The 19,526-nt window shown below is 35.0% G+C and overlaps 1 protein-coding gene across 2 annotated transcripts in view; it reads left to right on the top strand.

Annotated features, from left to right (window-relative positions):
* The window catches only part of ZNF385D (zinc finger protein 385D), a 963,288-nt gene that overhangs the window by 108,640 nt on the left and 835,122 nt on the right, over positions 1–19,526 (top strand). Inside the window, exon 1 of one of the 2 annotated variants that reach the window (XM_017955943.3) lies at positions 18,793–19,421. The exons of the other annotated variant lie outside the window; for it this stretch is intronic. Coding sequence (XP_017811432.1) covers positions 19,394–19,421 — 28 coding nt within the window. The 5' untranslated portion in view covers positions 18,793–19,393. Of the gene's footprint in view, positions 1–18,792; positions 19,422–19,526 lie in introns of those variants that run through there. 2 annotated transcript variants of the gene reach the window in all.

Here is a 19,526-nt window from a genome sequence, read left to right as displayed (position 1 = left end):
TCAGTTAATCTCCAAGTATATCTTTTGCTGCTTCTGCCTCTTGAGAGTTTTCATTCTGGGTATTTTCTGTGCACCATTATTTTTTGATATCTTTACCCAATTACCTTTCTGCTCCCTGAGAAAGTTTCCCAATTCTCAATGGGAAAGACAATAGATTATGATGCTTCCTGCTAATCCCATTTTAAGTTGATAATATTGCAAGTTAAAAATGCATTTAAAAAATAAGATGGTCAAGATTGTGGAATGTGAAAGTCCTACCTCTCGTGGCATGGTTATTACTGGCTTGCTGCCTTCATTTTGGGAAATTATCTTGAATGTCATCTCAAGAGCAATTGCCTTCTCCTCTTCAGAAGCATGAGACACATGTGGCATTTTGTGGACATGATGCGATGTAAAAACACAAGACACATTATCCAAAAATACTGGCATCACTGCATATTGTAGAGTATTGGTTGTTTAACGTCATGATTGCTGAGAGAGTATCATACTGCATATCATTAGCATGGGAAGAGAGATCAAAATTCAAGATTCAAAGTATTGTTTCTACTGAATGTGTATTGTTTTTACACTATTGTAAAGTCTAAAAATTGTAAATTGAACCATTGTAAGCCAGGGCTTCTCTGTATAGATGAAAAATGATAGAAAAGTGTTAAGAACTTATAAAAAAGGATAACTTTGAGTCTGACTGGATGGTTTGATGGGAGGGGTTACAGAGGATCGGACATCTGAAAAAAGTTTAAATGATGAGAAGGAGACAAGTAGAGGTTGGGGGGAGTTTTTTAAGCTTAAAGAAAAGCAAGTGCACAATTTTGAGGTGGAAATGAAGTTGTGTTTCAGGAAACACAAAAGAACATGGAGTGTGACTGGGATCACCTTAAGGGTGTGGAGAGAATGTGGTGGTGAATTTGAAAAATAGGCTGAGGCCAGATTAAATGGGGACTTGGTAAGAAGCCTGGGTTTTGTTCCAAGGGAAATCTATTTTTTTTCTATGCAGTTAGATTTGTTTTCTTGTCTTTATCTTGAAACTGTTTTGTGAAATCTTTGAAAAGTTTGAAGAAAAATGTTGTGTTAGACAAACCATTTTGAATAAAAAAGTCTGTATAGAAAAATTTTTAGAAAATAAATCCAAATTAGTCTTCTCTGACATCTTTTTCTTCTGTACCTCTACCTTTTCTTTACTCCTCTCCTCTCCTCCTTTTTTTCTGCTATGAAGAAAAGCTGTTATTGCTGTCTCCTGACTATAATATCTCAAAGACAATGCTCCATGTATTATGATGTAATTTTCTAATATTAAAATCAATGAATATGGATAAATGAATGAACAGATGACTGAATTTATGGATAGATGGATGGATCTCTGGCTCAAGATAGAGAGAATTCCAGGAAAAGATTTCACGGAAGGAGGGGCTAAAAGGAAGTAATTGGGTAAAGACATCAAAAAAATGTTGCACAGAAAATACCCAGAATGAAAACTCTCAAGAGGCAGAAGCAGCAAAATATATACTTGGAGATTAACTGAAATGGGCCCCACATGAACACAATCAGATGTTTGTGTGATATTAGATTTTTCAGAATTGCAAAGGGCATTTCGGATTAGAGAAACAAAACAGAAGAAAATTATATAAGTTCAATACGTTTATTAAAACTACATAAGTTTAAAATAAAGTTGGGGTAAGATTCACTATGCCTTATTCAAGAGATATATAACATATTGTACAACTATCAGTAAAAAAAATAGCACAAATGATCTAGGTTATTACTGCAAGCGAAGCAGTAATAACTAAAGATCTCACATCATGTAGCTTTATAGTTTCTATATGCTTTCTTATAGCAATAGAATGTTTAGATTTTAATACATCTAGGAAAGTATTTATATGATACTGTCATTCACTCTAACAACACAATTTAAAGTGAGGAATGGTTACTGACTATTAATTTAATTATAAGTTTATCCAACAGGGAGTAAGCTCACATAGAAATTTTCAAGCATATGAAAAGAAAAAGAAGAGGAAAATGTTGGTTGGCAGATTTTAAGCAGAGGTGGAGTAAAACAGACAGGCTTCTCTGTTATCAAAATGAGGGTCAAAAGCTGTATATGAAAGCCCTGTTGGATAGCTTCAATTTTCCAAAGCTTTGAGATACTGTCCTAATGCCCCTGGTTATAGAAATCCATTTAGGCAATTGAGGGCAATTTTGGGTGCTTTCACAAAGTGAAGGGAGGAGTAAGTGACCACAGTGTCCCATTTGAGCTGTGAGCCAGAGAAAGGGCTTTTTCTAGGGGAAAATAAATCAGAATAATATTAGGCAGGAAATAAGAATTAAATGTTCTCTACATAGGGCTCGTGGATCAGCAGCTTGCTGGAGAGTCAGACTCAGATTCCACTCCAGATATTCTGAACCAGAGTCTGCACTTTGGCAAGGTGCCTAGATGATCACACGTACATTAAAGTCTGAGAAGTGCTGCTATACGCTACTAAACAGCACTGGAGGAAGTTTAGGAAAGTTATCAGCACAGGATAAAATAGCTGATTACCAGATCTTAAGGAAATAATACAAAGTAAAGCAAGCCAATATTTGCTACTTAAAGTTCGTTAGGGCTTGGAGTTAGCATTGAGATTCAGACAAGCAGAGAATTAAAGAATGGAAAAATGATTCTACAGTGTGGTGCTTGGAGGTCATATTAACTGTTCTTTACCTACCAAATAGAAAAAATAGAGAGAGAATGATCAATTATATTTTATATTTAAAGACCTGGAAGAAGCTGGGAGAGTCCTTTTTCCCACTTTGTCATTTAATTCTAATTTCACTCTTCAATCTGTGCATTTTCTTGGAGTATCATTTATATCCCAAACTGCCAGTGCTCTCTCCTCCATTACTCAAATTGTTTCTAATTCTATGACCTTTAGAAAGTCATGCCAAAGTCATCAGACAGGACCTAAACTTCCTTGGCTATTTCCTAGCCCTGGAAAGATATGTATTTATCCTTATCTTCAATACCCTGACTGCTCTGATTTCTAGAAAGTGCCTGTTTTAGCAGCTCACAGTCTACTGGTGCCTCCTGCCTTTATTCTATCAAATGTGTCTTCTTTAACTCTTAGGGGACCTTTTATCTCCATGGTCTTATAGTCACCAAGGATGCCTCTGATAGTTGTTATAGTCACAGATTTATTCAGCCATTACTTTCTCATTCATTTTACATTTCCCAACTATATGTTAGACAATGATTAGTACTGGGGATATAAGAATAAATAAGTCTCAGGCTTGGTCCTTGGGAATTCAGAATGATGTTATGCATACAGATCTTCTCTTATAGATTAGCAGGGTATAAGTTGTCTGTTTGCTTGTTCATTTTATTTACTGATGACAAGAAGGAGCTGGAAAATATGTGGGGCCTTTACTTTTCTCCTCCTGATAGACCATTGTGTATGAAAATGAACTTTTATGATAATAGCTATATTTATGTAGTTTTTATTGTTTACCAGGCATGAATTTGAGTGAATTACCTGCATTAGCTGATTACGTCTTCACCACAACCCCCCTCCGCCACACCCAGTCTCCCTCACCCTCACCATTTTCCAGATGAGGAAACTGAGAAAATAGGGTAAAGTAACTATATGAGGCTATACAGCTAGCAAGTAGAAATGCTTGGGTTCGGAGGGGGTCTGGCTCCAAAGATGTCACATCCTAAGATTCCCTTCAATACACACTTTCATTTATAACATAAAGTGCCTCTCAATAGCTTTTTGATAATTAAGTTATATCTGCTGAAATATTCTAATACCACTTCCTGCTCTCTTCCGTACTGGAAGTCTACGGACTAGGGCCCATGCCAAATTTATCTTGTAAATAAAATTTTACTAGGACACAGCCATGCCTGTTTGCATGCATATTGCCCCTTACTGCTTTTGGGTTACAGTAGCTTGGGTTGCGTAGTTGTGGCAGTGACCCTCTGACCGGCAAAGGCAGATTTATTAGTTGGCTCTTCACAGATAAATTTACTATCCTCTTTTTTTAATAAAAGCAAAAAAATTAATAACATGTACAATGTCAACAAAATGAGCATTATGCTTTCATTTACTATAACATTTATAATTAAACATTATGGAAGAAAGTAAAGTACATTTATTGCAATTATGTAATTTTCAAATAGTTTTAGTAAGTATTAGTGGATAAATATTTCATTCTTTCAAAGAACATGGCTGGTTTGAGCCATTGCTGTGTGCCCCTAATGATAGCATCAGAGAGACACTTCTGTTGGACAGCTGGGGTTGTCATCCATGCAGTAGCAACGGTTACCATTTTTTAAATTGCCATTTCATGTCTCAAAACTAAATAATCAATTTTTGTTACAATTACTTAGCACAACTTGAAACTACAAAATAAATTTACATACTAATCGGTCTCTTGTAGTGCATACTTACTTTGCAAAAGAAAAGAAAGAATATTTGCTTTCTTTCAGTTATTAGAATGTTATGACTTGAACTAAAAACAAAATATAAATCTCAGGGTTTGCAGTTTGCTTTATGTTTTTTGTTTTTAAGTAGAAACACATTGAATATTTATCATGTTCCATCAATGATTTTTATTGCCTTTTATTTTGTTTCACATAAAATATGAAAAGTGTTCATTGAGTATATTTGTAATACTTTAATTACTTAAAGCTTAATTTGGTTTTAATAATTTAATAGATGAAATGCAATCAAAATAGAGCATTTAATTGTATATGCATCATTCTAATGTGGGAGTGCATTTAGGAAGTCGAGTCATTATTTGCACAAAATATTTTTACATGACAAATAAAAGTGTAGGTAAAGTTAAAATAATGGTGTTTTAATAAAGCTGAGAGGAATTTTATTTCGATATAGTTCATCTGGGCTTGTGAGTTCTTATTTCTTACTGAGAAATATTGATTTGACTATTGATCTTATTTTCACTGACAGTATAATTTATGAAAGCAGAATACCCAAACTGTTTCAAAATAATAAAAATATGATTACTGATATATGCAAGTTATTATTTACCTTATATTTTTTTCAGATAAAAGTATCTAAATGTGTAGTTTTTATTTGTGGTTCTTTGGTAAAACATAATGGAAAAACCATTTGGTTAGAAAGTAGAAATTAAGAGGTTTATTGGTTTAGATTATGACAAGGAAGGCATCTGTGAATTTAAGGTCATCTAAATTTTAGATTGGTTTATACTCTATATGTTATTTATCCTTAGAAACTTAATTATTTAATCTGGATACATAGTGGCTACTTCTCAAATACTCTTTCTCATAGACGTTTGATGCAAGTTCAACTCAGATTATTCCCTGATGAAAGCCATGAGCTAGCTTAGTTCATGATGTAAGCAATTGATTAGTAAATTGACTTCTTTATGCTTTAGAAATTAAACTTCAGAAGATAATTGCCTAATCTATTTTCATTTCACTTTAAATAATCCATGTAAACTCTGGATATTGGGAATATTGTATCAAAGCACTAGGTACTATATTTATTGTCATTACATATCCTTGGAAGGAAAGATTGTTTTGTTTTGTTTTCCTTGGCTTTATGAACGGAATGAAAAGATGGATGACACTACCTTTCCCAGAAAAGAGAACATGACTTTGCTTCTGTATCTGTGCGTCATCATGTAGTCAGGAATTTACTTCCCGATAATATTTGAGCAGACTTATCAAATAATGATAAAGTTTAAAGCAGTAGCCAAACAAGAGTACTGCTTTGGGACATGAATATAAATATATAGCAAGCTGTAAAAAGAATACCTTTGTACTGGAATAGAAAATTTCCGTTTCTCAGTGCCTTTCGTAACTATTCAATTTAGCCTTTGACTGGCAAACTTCCCTAAGACTAGAGCTCTTATATTGACCTGTCTCCTTTCTAACTGTGCTTTCTCATGCTTCTCTGTGATTTTACTAGATATCGTTATTATTAATTAGGAAGATTTGGTAGCTTCTTCAAGCTAAAGTAAGACAGCAGTCAGCCAGCTGACTGTGTGAACAAGAGTCCTGATCCCTACACCTCTTCTTACCTGCTGGTTTTACCTGAGCTCTAGTTTTGAAAATCAAAATAAGTTAAATTTTGCTTCTACATTCGGATCAAGAGGAGTGCATTAAGAAATACCTTGAGCTTGAGTGAAGATGGGTATCTTGCTATATTGTTTTCTGCCAGTGGGCATGACTTTGAGGAAGAGAGAAAGAGAAACAGCTTGATTGCTGTATATTTCCAGACCTGGCTCCTCTTCCAAACAAGAGAGACAATGAAATGTATGAAAGTCCAAATGGACAGAGTAATTATTTAAGTTGTAGAACTACGATAATAAGAATCCAGTTGAGAGTAACCTCAGTCATTGACAGAAATTCCAGAGCTGTAGGAGTTATTTGAGTGAATCTAAACTAGCTCAGGCATTTTGAAGATGGGAAAGTAGAGGCCAAGATGGCCTTTAGAGTTATCTGGTCCCAGTACAGAAGAGACAGCATATTTTAATCAAAAGAAACAAGTTTTGAAGTCATATGGAACTGGATTCAGATCATAACTTAATTACATATGAGTTATATGACATCAAGGTATGTGGCTTAACCTCTATGTGACCTTATTTTCCCACGTGCAAAAATGGTGCTCACCACACCAGGCCTACAATGAGGCAGCAATTGTTAAAACACTTTGTGGTATGCTTAATACATAGTAGGTGTTGGATCAGTGATAATTTTCTTTGTCTGAGAGGCCCAGGAAGGTTGATATTCAAGCCAGTCTTTTCTGATCGCTCCTTCCTCTCATATCCAAAATTCTATCACTCAATGACTTCAGACTGCTGACTCATAGACCCTGTGTCATAATCCTTCCCTTCTGTGACAAAAATTGATTTGATAGCGTGTGTTAGGTTGATGGCGACAAGGTCAATTGAGTTCGATTTGCTTTCCTCTCTAAGTAATCAACTTTGTTTCTCTGGTATGTGGAGACCTTAAAAGGCCTGGCGAGTTTTAAATGTTTCTGCTCTATAAATGTTTACTATTTAGATACAAAGAGTTCATTTAACCTCATTTGCCAATAATGTTTCACAAAAAATTTTTGTAATTTCATGATTATCGCTTAAGTGTCTTAATTCATTTTAAAATGATTACAGCAGTAGAAACTGGCTTTAAAAAAATCTTAAATGTTCTTAGCTTAAACATCACCTCCTCAGAGAGGTCTTTGCAAATTATATTATCTGAGTAGGTCACCCTGTAATTCTCTATCAGGTTGCAGTTTTTGTATATCTTTCTACTGCATGTACCACAATTTGCAATTTTTTTAATGCTTGTTTTCTTCACTAGTTTGTAAATTCCTTGAGAATTGGGGGCAGATCTGGTTTGCTCATTATTCTATCCCAGTGATGTAATTTTGATCATAGCACATAGAAGGTGTTCAATAATATGTTGCATGAAAAAAATTCCATTAACTGAGGAGTTTGGAGTAGAAGGAAGCGAGAAGAGGAGTCTGGAGCAACAGGAACTTCTGAGGTTACTACAGAAGCCAGATTAGAGGGCTGCTTCATTTGAAGGGGCTCAACATAATTATTAAATCCTTTTGTCTTATACTGGGAGGGAGAATGGAATTTTAGGTATCTAAATGTTCATTTTTGATAATCAGTTTTTCATTTGACAATGAAATATTTATTTCATTGCTGGGTGTGATTTTATTCATTAGCTCAAGCAACAAGTATTCATTAATCACCTAATTAGTGAACCAAGTCCTGCACCAGTAGGGATCTTTCTTTCCCAGACTATAGAATGCAATAGGGAAACCCATATTAATCAAGTAAACATATATTAATATTTCACTATATATGGTTATACATGGAAATGAAGCAAGGAAGTGAAAAACTCAATTTAAAATGTTTTTTAGAAGGAAGAGTCGCACAGAAGGTTCTTCAAATAAAGAAACATATTAGAGTCTTCAGTCACACTGCATTGTCTGCTATTAGCATCTAGGCTCTGACCCATGCATTATAGATTCAGATCCCTAGTCTTTGCCATACAACACAGCCCTGCCACTGATCCATTGTCTTGGGTTTTAGTTCACCACTTTCAGTGGGATTGGCATTCTGCCCTAAGACCCATTCTTCTTGACCAGGACCCTGTAAACTTCCTTTCTCTTGCTGACCTTTAATTCAAGGAAAAGTACATGACTCTGTTATAGTAGCTGCTGGTTTTCTCTTATGGATTAATTACTGAAAACTTTCACTCTATTACCAACCTTACTTTGCCACATACTTCCTGAATTTCTGCCAAGACATAGTCCAAATTGATCTTATGCCCCTGCAAAGCTGGATACTTGTCAGTTCTTTCCTGTCATGCCCTCGGGAGTCTGTCTTAGCTTCTTCCTACCTTCCTCACTCCTGGCCCCCGCCCCTGCCTACTTTGACAATGGTCAAATTTCTTCCAGCCTCCCTTGAATCTGTATAGCCCACCACCTCCTCCGTCTCATGCCCTGGCCTGGCATACTGGTGGTCTCACGCTCATGACTGCAATGCACATAGCCATAACAAGCAGGAAAGAAGATTTGTCTTTAGGAATATTCCTTTCTCTTATAATTCTTTAAACTTTTGAGACGGAGTCTCGCTGTCGCTCCAGGCTGGAGTGCAGTGGCCGGATCTCAGCTCACTGTAAGCCTCACCTCCCGGTTTTTAATACGCCGGCCTGTCTCAGCCTCCTGAGTAGCTGCACTTCACAGGCTCTCACCACCGCCTCGCTAAGCTTTTTGTATTTTAATAGAGACGGGTTTCACCGTTGTTTGCATGTCTGCAACTCCTGACTCACCATCCCGCCTGCCTCAGCCTCCCAAAGTGCTGGGATTACAGGCTTGAGCCACCGCGCCCGGCCAATTTTTAAACTTTTAAGGCAGAATTTCTCATCCTTGACACTACTGACTTTTTGTCAGAAAATTATTTTTTGCATGAGGGGCTGTCCTGTGCGTGGGAAGGCTTTTGGCAGCAACCTAGTAATACCCACTAGATGCTAGGAGCACCCCTCCCTCAGTTGTCACAGTAAAAAATGTATCCAAATATTATCAAATGTCTTGTGGCATAAAAACTGCCCCTGGTTGAGAATCACTGCTTTCGAGTAACCAAAGCACTTCTTATTCATTTATTCATTAATTCATTTAACAAATATTTATTAAGTACCTATTTGGTGCCAGAAACTGTTTAAGACATTGAGAATGCAAGTGTAATAAATACAGACAAAACTTTTGCCCTTGTAGGACTCACATGTTTGTAGGGAAGTATAATAAATTTAGAAATATACAATATTGCATCAGTTCATAAAACGTACAACTTAAGAAAACAATCAAGGAAGCAGAGCACTATTTCAGATGGAATAGTCAAAGAAAGTCTTTCTAAGGAAATAACTTGAGCAAAGACATAAAGGAAAAAAAAGTTGAAAGATGAAAGTTTTGTGAAGATCTTGGACAACATCATTACAGAAAGAAAGAAGCAGAAAGTTGGAAAATCACCAAGTGGAACAACCTTGTGATTGAGAAACAGCAAGATGGACAACTTGGCTACAGGTGAGTAAAGAACAACTGGGTTAGATAGATTCCAGGCACAGTAAGTCATTGTAGGGCTCTGAGCTAGGCAGTAGCAGAATCTTATTTTAAATCTGGTTGGTACATTCTGATTTATCTGGGCAGAATTAACAGTAGGAGTGGAGCCAAGAATGGAACTAAAGAGGTTACCACAAGGCCAGTGAGAGATGAAGGCAACTGGAACTCGGGGTGATGATACTGGAGCTGGAAAACGTCGTTAGATTAAGAGATGTCATTTGAAGATAGGTCTGACTGTGTCTCCTGAAAGATTGGATGTTGGATATCAGTAGAAGAAAGGACCCAGTGTGACTCATAGGCACCTGTGCCTGGGTAAGGGTTGATGCCCTATTCCAATATGAGAAAGATCTGGGGAGAAGCAGGCTAGGTGTAGGGAGAGGCGACAAAGACCACAGGGAATGGCAAATTGTAAGGATGCTGAGGATAAGCAGTTAATTTTACCTCAATTATCTTTTTTAAAAAAAAAATCCTCCAAACAACCCAAAAAGTTTGCAGAGGTAGTTGGTACAACCAACTTTTATTTTGAAATGAGTAAAACTAGAGCTCAAGAAATCTTGAGTGAACCAGGATTTATGCTAAAAAATTAAGACTCTAAATTGAGACTCTGAAAAGTATTCTCAGTTGCAGCTGCCAAATGTTTTTATGTTAAGACTGGACAACATAAAACATATGCTCTTATACTTTGTAACACATAGAAAATAAGTATAGAAATTGAGAATACATTTCTCAATGATTGGGATTACCACAACATTATATCATCAACTTCCTCCAAAGCCATTTTTGGTCTTAGTCTATACTTCTTACCCATTCTTCCATGTGTGTTAACTCCATGTGTCACTTGGAACATTTTCCTAAATGTTCTTATGCCTTTAGACCCCAAGGCCTCTAGCAATGCAAAGATGATCACAGAATAGTTCATGTCTCCTTCCTCAAAATACCTCATTATATTGTTACTAATATGCCAATGTTTTCTACTCTGTGTTTAGTAAATCTTTAGGCAAAAGAAAAGAAAAATGATAACTTTAAAAAATGACATTTGAAAACACCAAAAAAGCCACTATTTATGAAATGCTTTAGAATATTATTTTAAAATACTTTATATGATAATATGCTGCAAGCTTAAAAATATTAATGGATCAATCTATTTCTACCAGTCAGGGTTCTTTTAAAGAAGCAAGTGACACACTCAAATGGGTAATTAAGGAGAGTTTAACAACAACAACAGAAAAAGGTTAAGATACATCAATAGGAGATGGAAAGTACCACAGGGCTAGAATCACAGGGAGCCATTATCACCCATAGGCTTGAAGGGGAAATAGAGCTATGGGTTTCAGAACCTCAGAGAGAGCCCTTATTTGCTGTTGAAGAAGCCAACAGATGGGCTCTGTGGTTAGAGAAACACGACAACCTGGAGGCAACAAGGCAGGGCAGATGAAGATTTCCACCTCGCATTCCCCCACCTTCAGGTCTCTGCTAATGTCACCCCCACACCCCAACTCTATTAGCTTAGCCCAGGTAGAAAACAGAGGAAGAGGCTTTGGAAGAAGACCGTAAGGCCAGGCTTCCAGGCACAGAGCAGGATGGGGACGGATGGAGAGTGGTTCTGAAGGGGCAAATACAGCACACCCATTGACACTACATTTTTACAATATACTAGCTTCTACAATATCTTTGCTCAGACAGCCTAGACTTCTATTCCTGTGAAATTAGTTTTAATGATCATTTACTAGCTTTACCAAGCTAATTCAGCCCCTTCTCAATCCTAATGCCGCTCAGTGCATTGGGTTGTAAAACCATATCTTAAATTATTTTTCTTATATTGCACCATTTTTTACCTAGTCTTTAACTAGAATGTTACAGTCCCTCTGGCTGGTTCTCTCTCTCCTCCAACTAATACATCCTGAGGTCTAGTCTCACCCCTTTACTATGCTGTTGATGAGGTATGGATGAATGACAAGCTGGAGAAGATATAAGTAGATGAGAAGAAAGGTAGGTAGGTGTATAGATAGATAGATAGATAGATAGATAGATAGATAGATAGATAGATAATTGTAGGCAAAACACAGTGATTAATTTCAGTCCATTTTTTGTACATATGAGTCAAATAATTATCCCCATTTAAGTAATATTAAAATGCCACTTTAAATTTTTTAAGTTTCTGAAGAATTCCATGACAAATATGTTTTAATGTAATTTTGAAATAGTAGCATAATAGGTTTATTAAACTTTTTGCTCGAACTGGCGTGGTGGCTCACGCCTGTAATCCCAGCACTTTGGGAGGCCGAGGTGGGCAGATCATGAGGTCAGGAGATCGAGACCATCGTGGCTAACACGGTGAAACCCCGTCTCTACTAAGAACACAAAAAAATTAGCCGGACATGGTGGTGGGCGCCTGTAGTCCCAGCTACTCGGGAGGCTGAGGCAGGGGAATGGCGTGAACCCGGGAGGCGGAGCTTGCAGTGAGCCGAGGTCGCGCCACTGCACTCCAGCCTGGGCGACAGAGCCCGACTCCGTCTCAAACAAAAAAAAAAAAAAAGAGAGAAAACTTATTGCTCTACTAAGATTGCTTTCATAGAATAATTGATAAAAACATATTTCTTCAGAATTGAAAATCTGGCTATGATTTTTGAGTTTAATAAATAGCTGTAGGAATATCACATTCAATGTTTAAAATTAAGACTATAACTAAAAACTTGTAGTTGAATTAGCATTTTTATATTAGGTAAAATTAGAAGGTATTTTTTATGTTAGGTAAAAAGGATTCCTCTTTGAGAATGAGCATATTTATGTCCATTTTACTTACAAAACTTTGGACAGTATTAAATAGAAATTCTAAAATGCCTATCAAATGTATACCCATTTTATTCTTCCTATAAGGGATTACAAAACGATTTACAACCTATCAAAATCAATTCTAATGTTTTTTATTATTATTATTTTAAGTTCTGGGATACATGTGCAGGATGTGCAGGTTTGTTACACAGGTATACATGTGCTATGGTGGTTTGCTGCACCTATCAACCCGTCGTCTAGGTTTTAAGCCCCGCATGCATTAGGTATTTGTCCTAATGCTCTCCCTCTCCTTGCCCCCAAACCCCTGACAGGTCCCCGTGTGCCATGTTTCCCTCCCTGTGTCCATGTGTTATTGTTCAACTCCCTCTCATGAGTGAGAACATGTGTTTGGTTTTCTGTTCCTGTGTTAGTTTGCTGAGAATGATGGCTTCCATTTCTTGGATACAATATTAGCAGTTTTTAATTAGAATATAATTTCAGTTTCCTTTAAATTTTCCATCAATACAGAAAACTTGAATGCAATGCAATGTGTTTAAGTAATTTACTACTTAGAGTAGAATACATTGTAAGTCATCTGATTGATTGTATTTTCAAATTATTAGTATACTATATGCATATTTTGCTCATACATTCAGTTTCCCTGTTTTGCTTATGACCTTTACATGTCCTAACAGTCCTTTTCCCTTTTATGTACATTTTGAGGTCCTTGAAAGTAGGGATGTGGGAGGTTGATGGTCTCTCTCAGAGAGTCTGAGAGGGGGAACTATTTTTGGAATGAAACCAAGATTTGTATTAGATTTTTTTTTTTTTTTTCTCACTATGTTGGCATTTGGAATGATGGTGGACAAAGCACTGGCTGGTAAAATTTCCGGTGCCTTAATACAAAGCAAGGCAGTGTGTTCTTCACTATCACGTGCTCATAGTTTTTTTTTTTCCTAAAGCTGGCTTTACGTAGGATGTTTCCTATAAAACAGTACAAATTAAAAATTACTTTGTTAAATCTCAAAACTTGAATAAACATCTTTTTGATATTCTAGTGACAACATGGGAGGTACACACAGAGCACTTCTGTTACATACAGAAATATATGACAGCTGTCTCAAGGAAAGGTGCCTACAATTGAATTGTAGGCTAAACTAGTCGCATTTTATCACAGAATGTCAATTGTACTTGAAAGAACAACTGACAGACCCTGGTTATTCTTATACTGGTATTTAGCAGAATCAAGCAAGCCTAAAATCTAAAGAAAATGACTCAGTATTTGCTGTGAATGATAAAATTCAAGTTTTCATGCAAAAATTAGAATTTTGGAAAACTTGAAGGTGGCACCATGAGATAAAGAACTCCCCAATTCTTAATAACTTTTCTGATAAGCTCAGGGATGATATTATCACATTAGATTTTATATATATAATGAAATATATCAATATTTGGGAAATCAGTATGACTCTGTAAACCAGTACTTTCCAAATGAGCGATGCATGATGTTACAAAGTAGTTCAAGAGAATTATTTACTCAAAGAGCAAGGTAGGCCAATTAAAAATAGTTCATTTATATAATTTCAGAATCCACATAGCTATTACACTTTATAAAATTACCACGTCAAGTTTTGCTGTAGTATGAAATAAGTACATCTATAATTATCTGAAAGATTTCAAAAGCTCTTCCTGGTCCAATACAAGCCTTCAGGAGACTGGTTTTTCTCCATAAACTTCAAACACAGCAATATATTATGGCAGATTGAATACCAAAGCAAAGAGATTTTCACAACTATAAAACAATGCTATTCTTTCTGTATTTTTTTATTTTGGAAAATATAAGTTTTTTATAAAACATGTTATTTTAATATGCAGATAATTTATAATTGTATTTTTAAATATTTAAACAATGTTAGTTTTCATTTCTGATATGGTAAATGCAATAGATATAACCCACATAAATAGAATCTCTTGGGGTTATCAATTATTTTTGAGTATAAGGAGTTCTGAGACCAAAGCTTGAAAACTTCTGCAGTAGGTCAAATCCATATTTAGATTCTTTTTGAGAGCATATTACAAGTTCTGCTACCCAGAGAGGTCTTTTTTAGTCATTCTTTAAAAAGAATGATGAATTTGGTTCTAAAACCCAAGCAATTTTCATATTATATTGAGTACATTTGTATGTCTTCCAAAGTAGCAACAAATACACTTGTTTTACACTTTACTTTTTAACCTTTATTTAAATATTTGCAAATCCTGCCTTGAGAAAACTACACTATTTTTCCTTCACTTATTCTGCTTATTTGGCTATTGCATAAATGTGGCTATATGTATAATTTTCTTTTTATGTCCTCCTCTCTTCTAAAGGAAATGTTACCTCTAACATTTAAAGCTTGTCCATGATAATAGACTCCAGTCCTTGAAAAACAAATTATTCTAATTAACTTTTGGGGGGCAAAATTTCCCCTAAACAGACGAAAAGTGGAATCTGCTCTATTTATTATAAAGAGTAAGCCTCTCCCCTCCCTCTCAAATTAAAAACTCGTCAGTTTATTATATCTCATTGTACCTCTGTAGGAAACATTTACGTCTGGATCTTTGTAAAACACCTCACCTGCATGAGGCATAATGATTTTACTATTAAATATTGTTGTACAATCTCAACTAGTTAAAAGATTTGTTGAGATTGTAAGATTAAATATAATGTAAGATATTTTGTAGCACTGGTGACCTATTTTTTAAAAATATCACTAGAAAATAACTTGTTACAAAATTGTATGAATCATGAAGTCACCAGGAATTTTTATTTATTCAGCATTTTAGTCATACCTGATAAGAATCAAAGCCACTATAACAACAGCTTTACCCTACTTATTTGCATTTGAAATTGAGAAAGTGATAGTATGAATTAAAAGGATAACTATTTAAAAGGCATTGTAGAGGGAAAATTAACAACACACCATTCTCACATCCTTTACTCAGATGCTGGGCAGAGTAGTGATGTTCTTAATTATTTTCCTTCATCCTCAATAGATGTAAACTTCTTAAAATATATAGATTAAAAGTAGAAGAAAACCAGATATGAAATTCTGGAGAAAACCTCTATTTATTATGAGAGCATAACAGAAGAATGCAGAGTAAAAGAGGAATAAGAGAAATCACTAGAAAAGAGAGGAAATGATGATGCAATTGCACATCAAGAAGATGCAATCATACGAAAAATTGAGAAGTTCAGTATGATGATGAAAAATGTTGGTACCTTTATAGCATGACTGGAAGTGATAATGCTTGATGGTGGTTTCCTTAATTGAAGAAATAAAAAGGAATGAAACAAGTTCATATTTTGAATGTAGAATCTAACAACCCTACTAAAGGCCAGGAGACTTGGGTGTGATACAGTCTAATGGTACATAGCTTGTCAAAAAGAATTTGAAAATATGGGGACAGATTTTTCTCTGGTGAGACTGAGAAGCCTGTATATTGTTATTGAAAAATTACTTTACAAAACTGTGAGTCTCCGAAGGTCCTGTTGTTTCAGCCTTCTGTATGATCTTGAAGCATACCAGGAATTTTCTTCTTTTTATCTTCTCCAGGAATATTCTTCCTTCTTCGGACTGACACATGCCTTGTTCATCTGAGGTCTTGGGTTTTGCATAACTTTTGATCTAAGTCTTCCTTAACCTGAAAAAATATTTTCTATCTTTATGAACTAATTATTTAACTTTGCAGGGTTACAAAATGTGGCATTATACACTTGCTTGTGTTAAATCCTTCTCTACTGAGAAAATGTGAATCTGTGAAGATGAGAGAGTTTTAGTTCACTACAACACATTGAGGAATGGTGATAGCAACCAGCACATGGAAGGCAATCATTAATATATTAGTAGAATGAGTACATGTATAATAAACATGGCACCTGAAAATTTTGGTTATGGACATTGTCTTAAAAGGCAATGAGTTTACCATTTGTTATGATAACTGCTGCTATACAAACAACAGCAGCAGCAAATGTTTTGTGACAGATATGATTTGTCACTGTCTCACTTGTAGACAGAAATTATATTGCTATCTTGTGCCTTATACCCACATATAATCATATCCATGATTCCAAATCAAAGAAAATATAAGAGTTTATACTCAAATTGAAAAAGAATTATCTGAAATATGACTGTAGGCAGGAACTAAAAAAAATTATCAATTCAGTTTTATGAAGATTAATCTTTAAATATGATAATCAAAAGCCTCTCCTATTAGCAGTGTTGACATATAAATGACAGAGCATAAAAAGTAATCATAATATTTTGGGGAGACCTTTCTTAATTACATAAGCACCCTTAGATTAGTGTATTAGTCAGGGTTCTCTAGAGGGACAGAACTAAGGGAATATGTATACACACACACACACATACACGTGTATGTGTATATATATATGCATATGTGTGTGTGTATATATATGTATGTGTGTATGTATATGTATATGTATGCTGATGAACAAGGAGAGTCAGTCCGAGTTTTAAAACTGAAGAACTTGGAGTCTGACATTGGAGGGCAGGAAGCATCCAGCATGGGAAGAAGATGTAGACTGGGAAGCTGAGCCAGTCTCTCTTGTCTAATTGTTCTGCCTGCTTATATTCTAGCAGCACTGGCAGCTGATTAGATTGTGCCCGACCAGATTAAGGGTGGGTCAGTCTTTCCCAGCCCCACTGACTCAAATGTTAATCTCCTTTGGAAGCACCCTCACAGACACACCCAGGATCATCAATACTTTGTATCCTTCAGTCCAATCAGCTTGACACTCAGTATTAACCATCACTATTAGTAAGGAAAACATGAGTCCCAATTTAAAAAAAATGAGTTAAGTATATGAAATTTACACTCTCAAGAGAATAAATACAAACTATTAGTGAACAGGCACATAAAACTTTACCACTTCTCAAAAAAGTACATATGAAATGAATAATGCTAGCATTTTTTTAAAATGTGATGTTATGATATTTTTTAAAAGCTGAGAAATAGGCAGGTAGAAGTGTAATAGAGGCCACCATTGTGGTAGCTCATTGGCAATATACATTAAAAATTCTCCGAGTCTTTGATAAAACAATCCTACAGTTAATAATTTTAATAGGAATAATTGAAAAGTTTACAAAGAGATATATCCAATAAGATTTAGCTAGACTTGTTAAGAATATGAAAAGAATCCCCAAAATGTTAAATGTGTTTAAACAAGTTATTTCATATCTATAGGGTAAAATATGCTCAGAAGTAAAACAATAATATATTTGTCTATTCATTATTTCCACATTAAATAAAGGGAGAAAAAAAGTAGGTAAAAAGCATTTTATGACCCCATTTTGGGGGGAAATACATGATAAAATCAGTGTCAGCATGAATTTTCCTCAAGGTGTTGGTGATTACAAAGCTTTTTTCTTTTTCTTTTCCTTTTTTTTTTTTTCTTTGCTCATGAGCATGTTTCAAGGTTTTTACAATATAGTAGTTCCCTGCATTTGTGGTTTTGTTTTCCCAAGTTTCAGTTACCCATGGTCAACAACAGTCCAAAAATACTAAATGTAAAATTCCAGAAATAAATAATGCATAGATTTTAAATTGCATGTTTGCACATTGTTCTGAATAGTGTGATGAAATTGTGTGCCATCCTGCTTCATCCTGCCTGGGACATAAATTATCCCTTAGTTCAGCTTTTTTATACTATATACACTACCCCCATGTTAGTCAATTATTTGGCCATTTTTATTATCAGAGAGGACTGATAACACAGGGACTAAGCACAAGGACTTTGAGACTGTTAAGTAAAATAAGGGCTACTTGAATACAAGCACCACGATTTTGCTTAGTAACCCTTACAAGTAGAATAAGGTTACTATTAACACGCTGACACAAGTAATGCTGGCATATTTTTATATTGTTTTTGTTATATTAGTTGTTAATTCCTTCCTGTGCCTAATTTATAAATTAAACTTTATCACATTTATGTATGTATAGGAAAAACCATAAAATATACAGGGTTCAGTACTTTCTGAGGTTTCAGGTATCCACTGAGGGCCTCGGAATGTAGATAAGGGGGGACTACTGTAAATGAAATCTATTTGTGTATCTAGGAAATATACATATTTTATAATGAAATGCATAAAGAAATAGAAAAATAACATTGATATAAACACATGGAAGATACTTGCTAGGTCAAAAAATATGCAAATTAAATATTTCTGATAGCGAATGCCAGTTTTTTCTCCGGGATTCTGTCACTGGAGAAGACAACCAGCATGCATGTACTCTGCTTGCACAGAAAAATCAAATTAAATATATACATACATATTTGTCAGTAAAATAAATTATTGCTTGCTTTAATTTGCATAATTATATTTGCTAGTAAGACTTAATAGTTTTGAAATATTTATTGCTCATTTTCTTTTTTTTTTTTTTTTAAATAAATTGTGTATGTCTCTTACTCCATTTCTTTCTGAAGGAGAATTTCCCTTTCTTTAACTGATCATGAGGAAACTGTATACATTAAGGTTATTAATGCCTTGTAGGTTTTACACTGTGCAAATATTTTCCCCAGTAGGTACTTAATAATTTCTGTTTTCTTTAACATACAAGAATAAATAGCTTTTATGTAGTCTTAGCTACCAAAATGTCTATCATTTCTTTCTTGGAAAAGGATTAAAAAAGAATTGGTATGTTGGATGAGGATGAATTTAATGTTATTTTTTTCTAGTGTTCGACCCAGCACAGATTGAATACTTTATTTTCCCATGGATTTGAAATGCCTCTCTTATCATGTTTTTGTTTGTTTCTGGATTTTTCTCTCTTATTATAGCAATGTTTGGCTACTCTTGTACTAATGCTATACTGCTTCAGTAATTTTGTTTTCTAATGTGCTCATGTTTGCAGTATTTTCCAAGTTATTCTTATCTAATCATTCTTGCAGGTAAAACGAAGTCACTGTCAAAAAAATCCCAGAATAACCTCATTTGTAGTTTCAAATTAAATTGCAATCAACCTGAAAAAAATCAATGCCAGGGATTTGGAATCTTGTCATTGGTGAGTCCTTTCGTGTCATGTGAACGCGACATGTCTTACCATTAGGCAAATTTTTAGTTATCACCATTAGCATTATAAATAGAAGAACTATTACAAGTGTGCTGA

This window comes from Papio anubis, chromosome 2 (assembly GCF_008728515.1).
Source record: "Papio anubis isolate 15944 chromosome 2, Panubis1.0, whole genome shotgun sequence".
Taxonomy (NCBI): domain Eukaryota; kingdom Metazoa; phylum Chordata; class Mammalia; order Primates; family Cercopithecidae; genus Papio; species Papio anubis.
The sequence above is the reverse complement of the archived record's forward strand: the minus strand, read 5'-3'. Positions and strand labels throughout refer to the sequence as shown.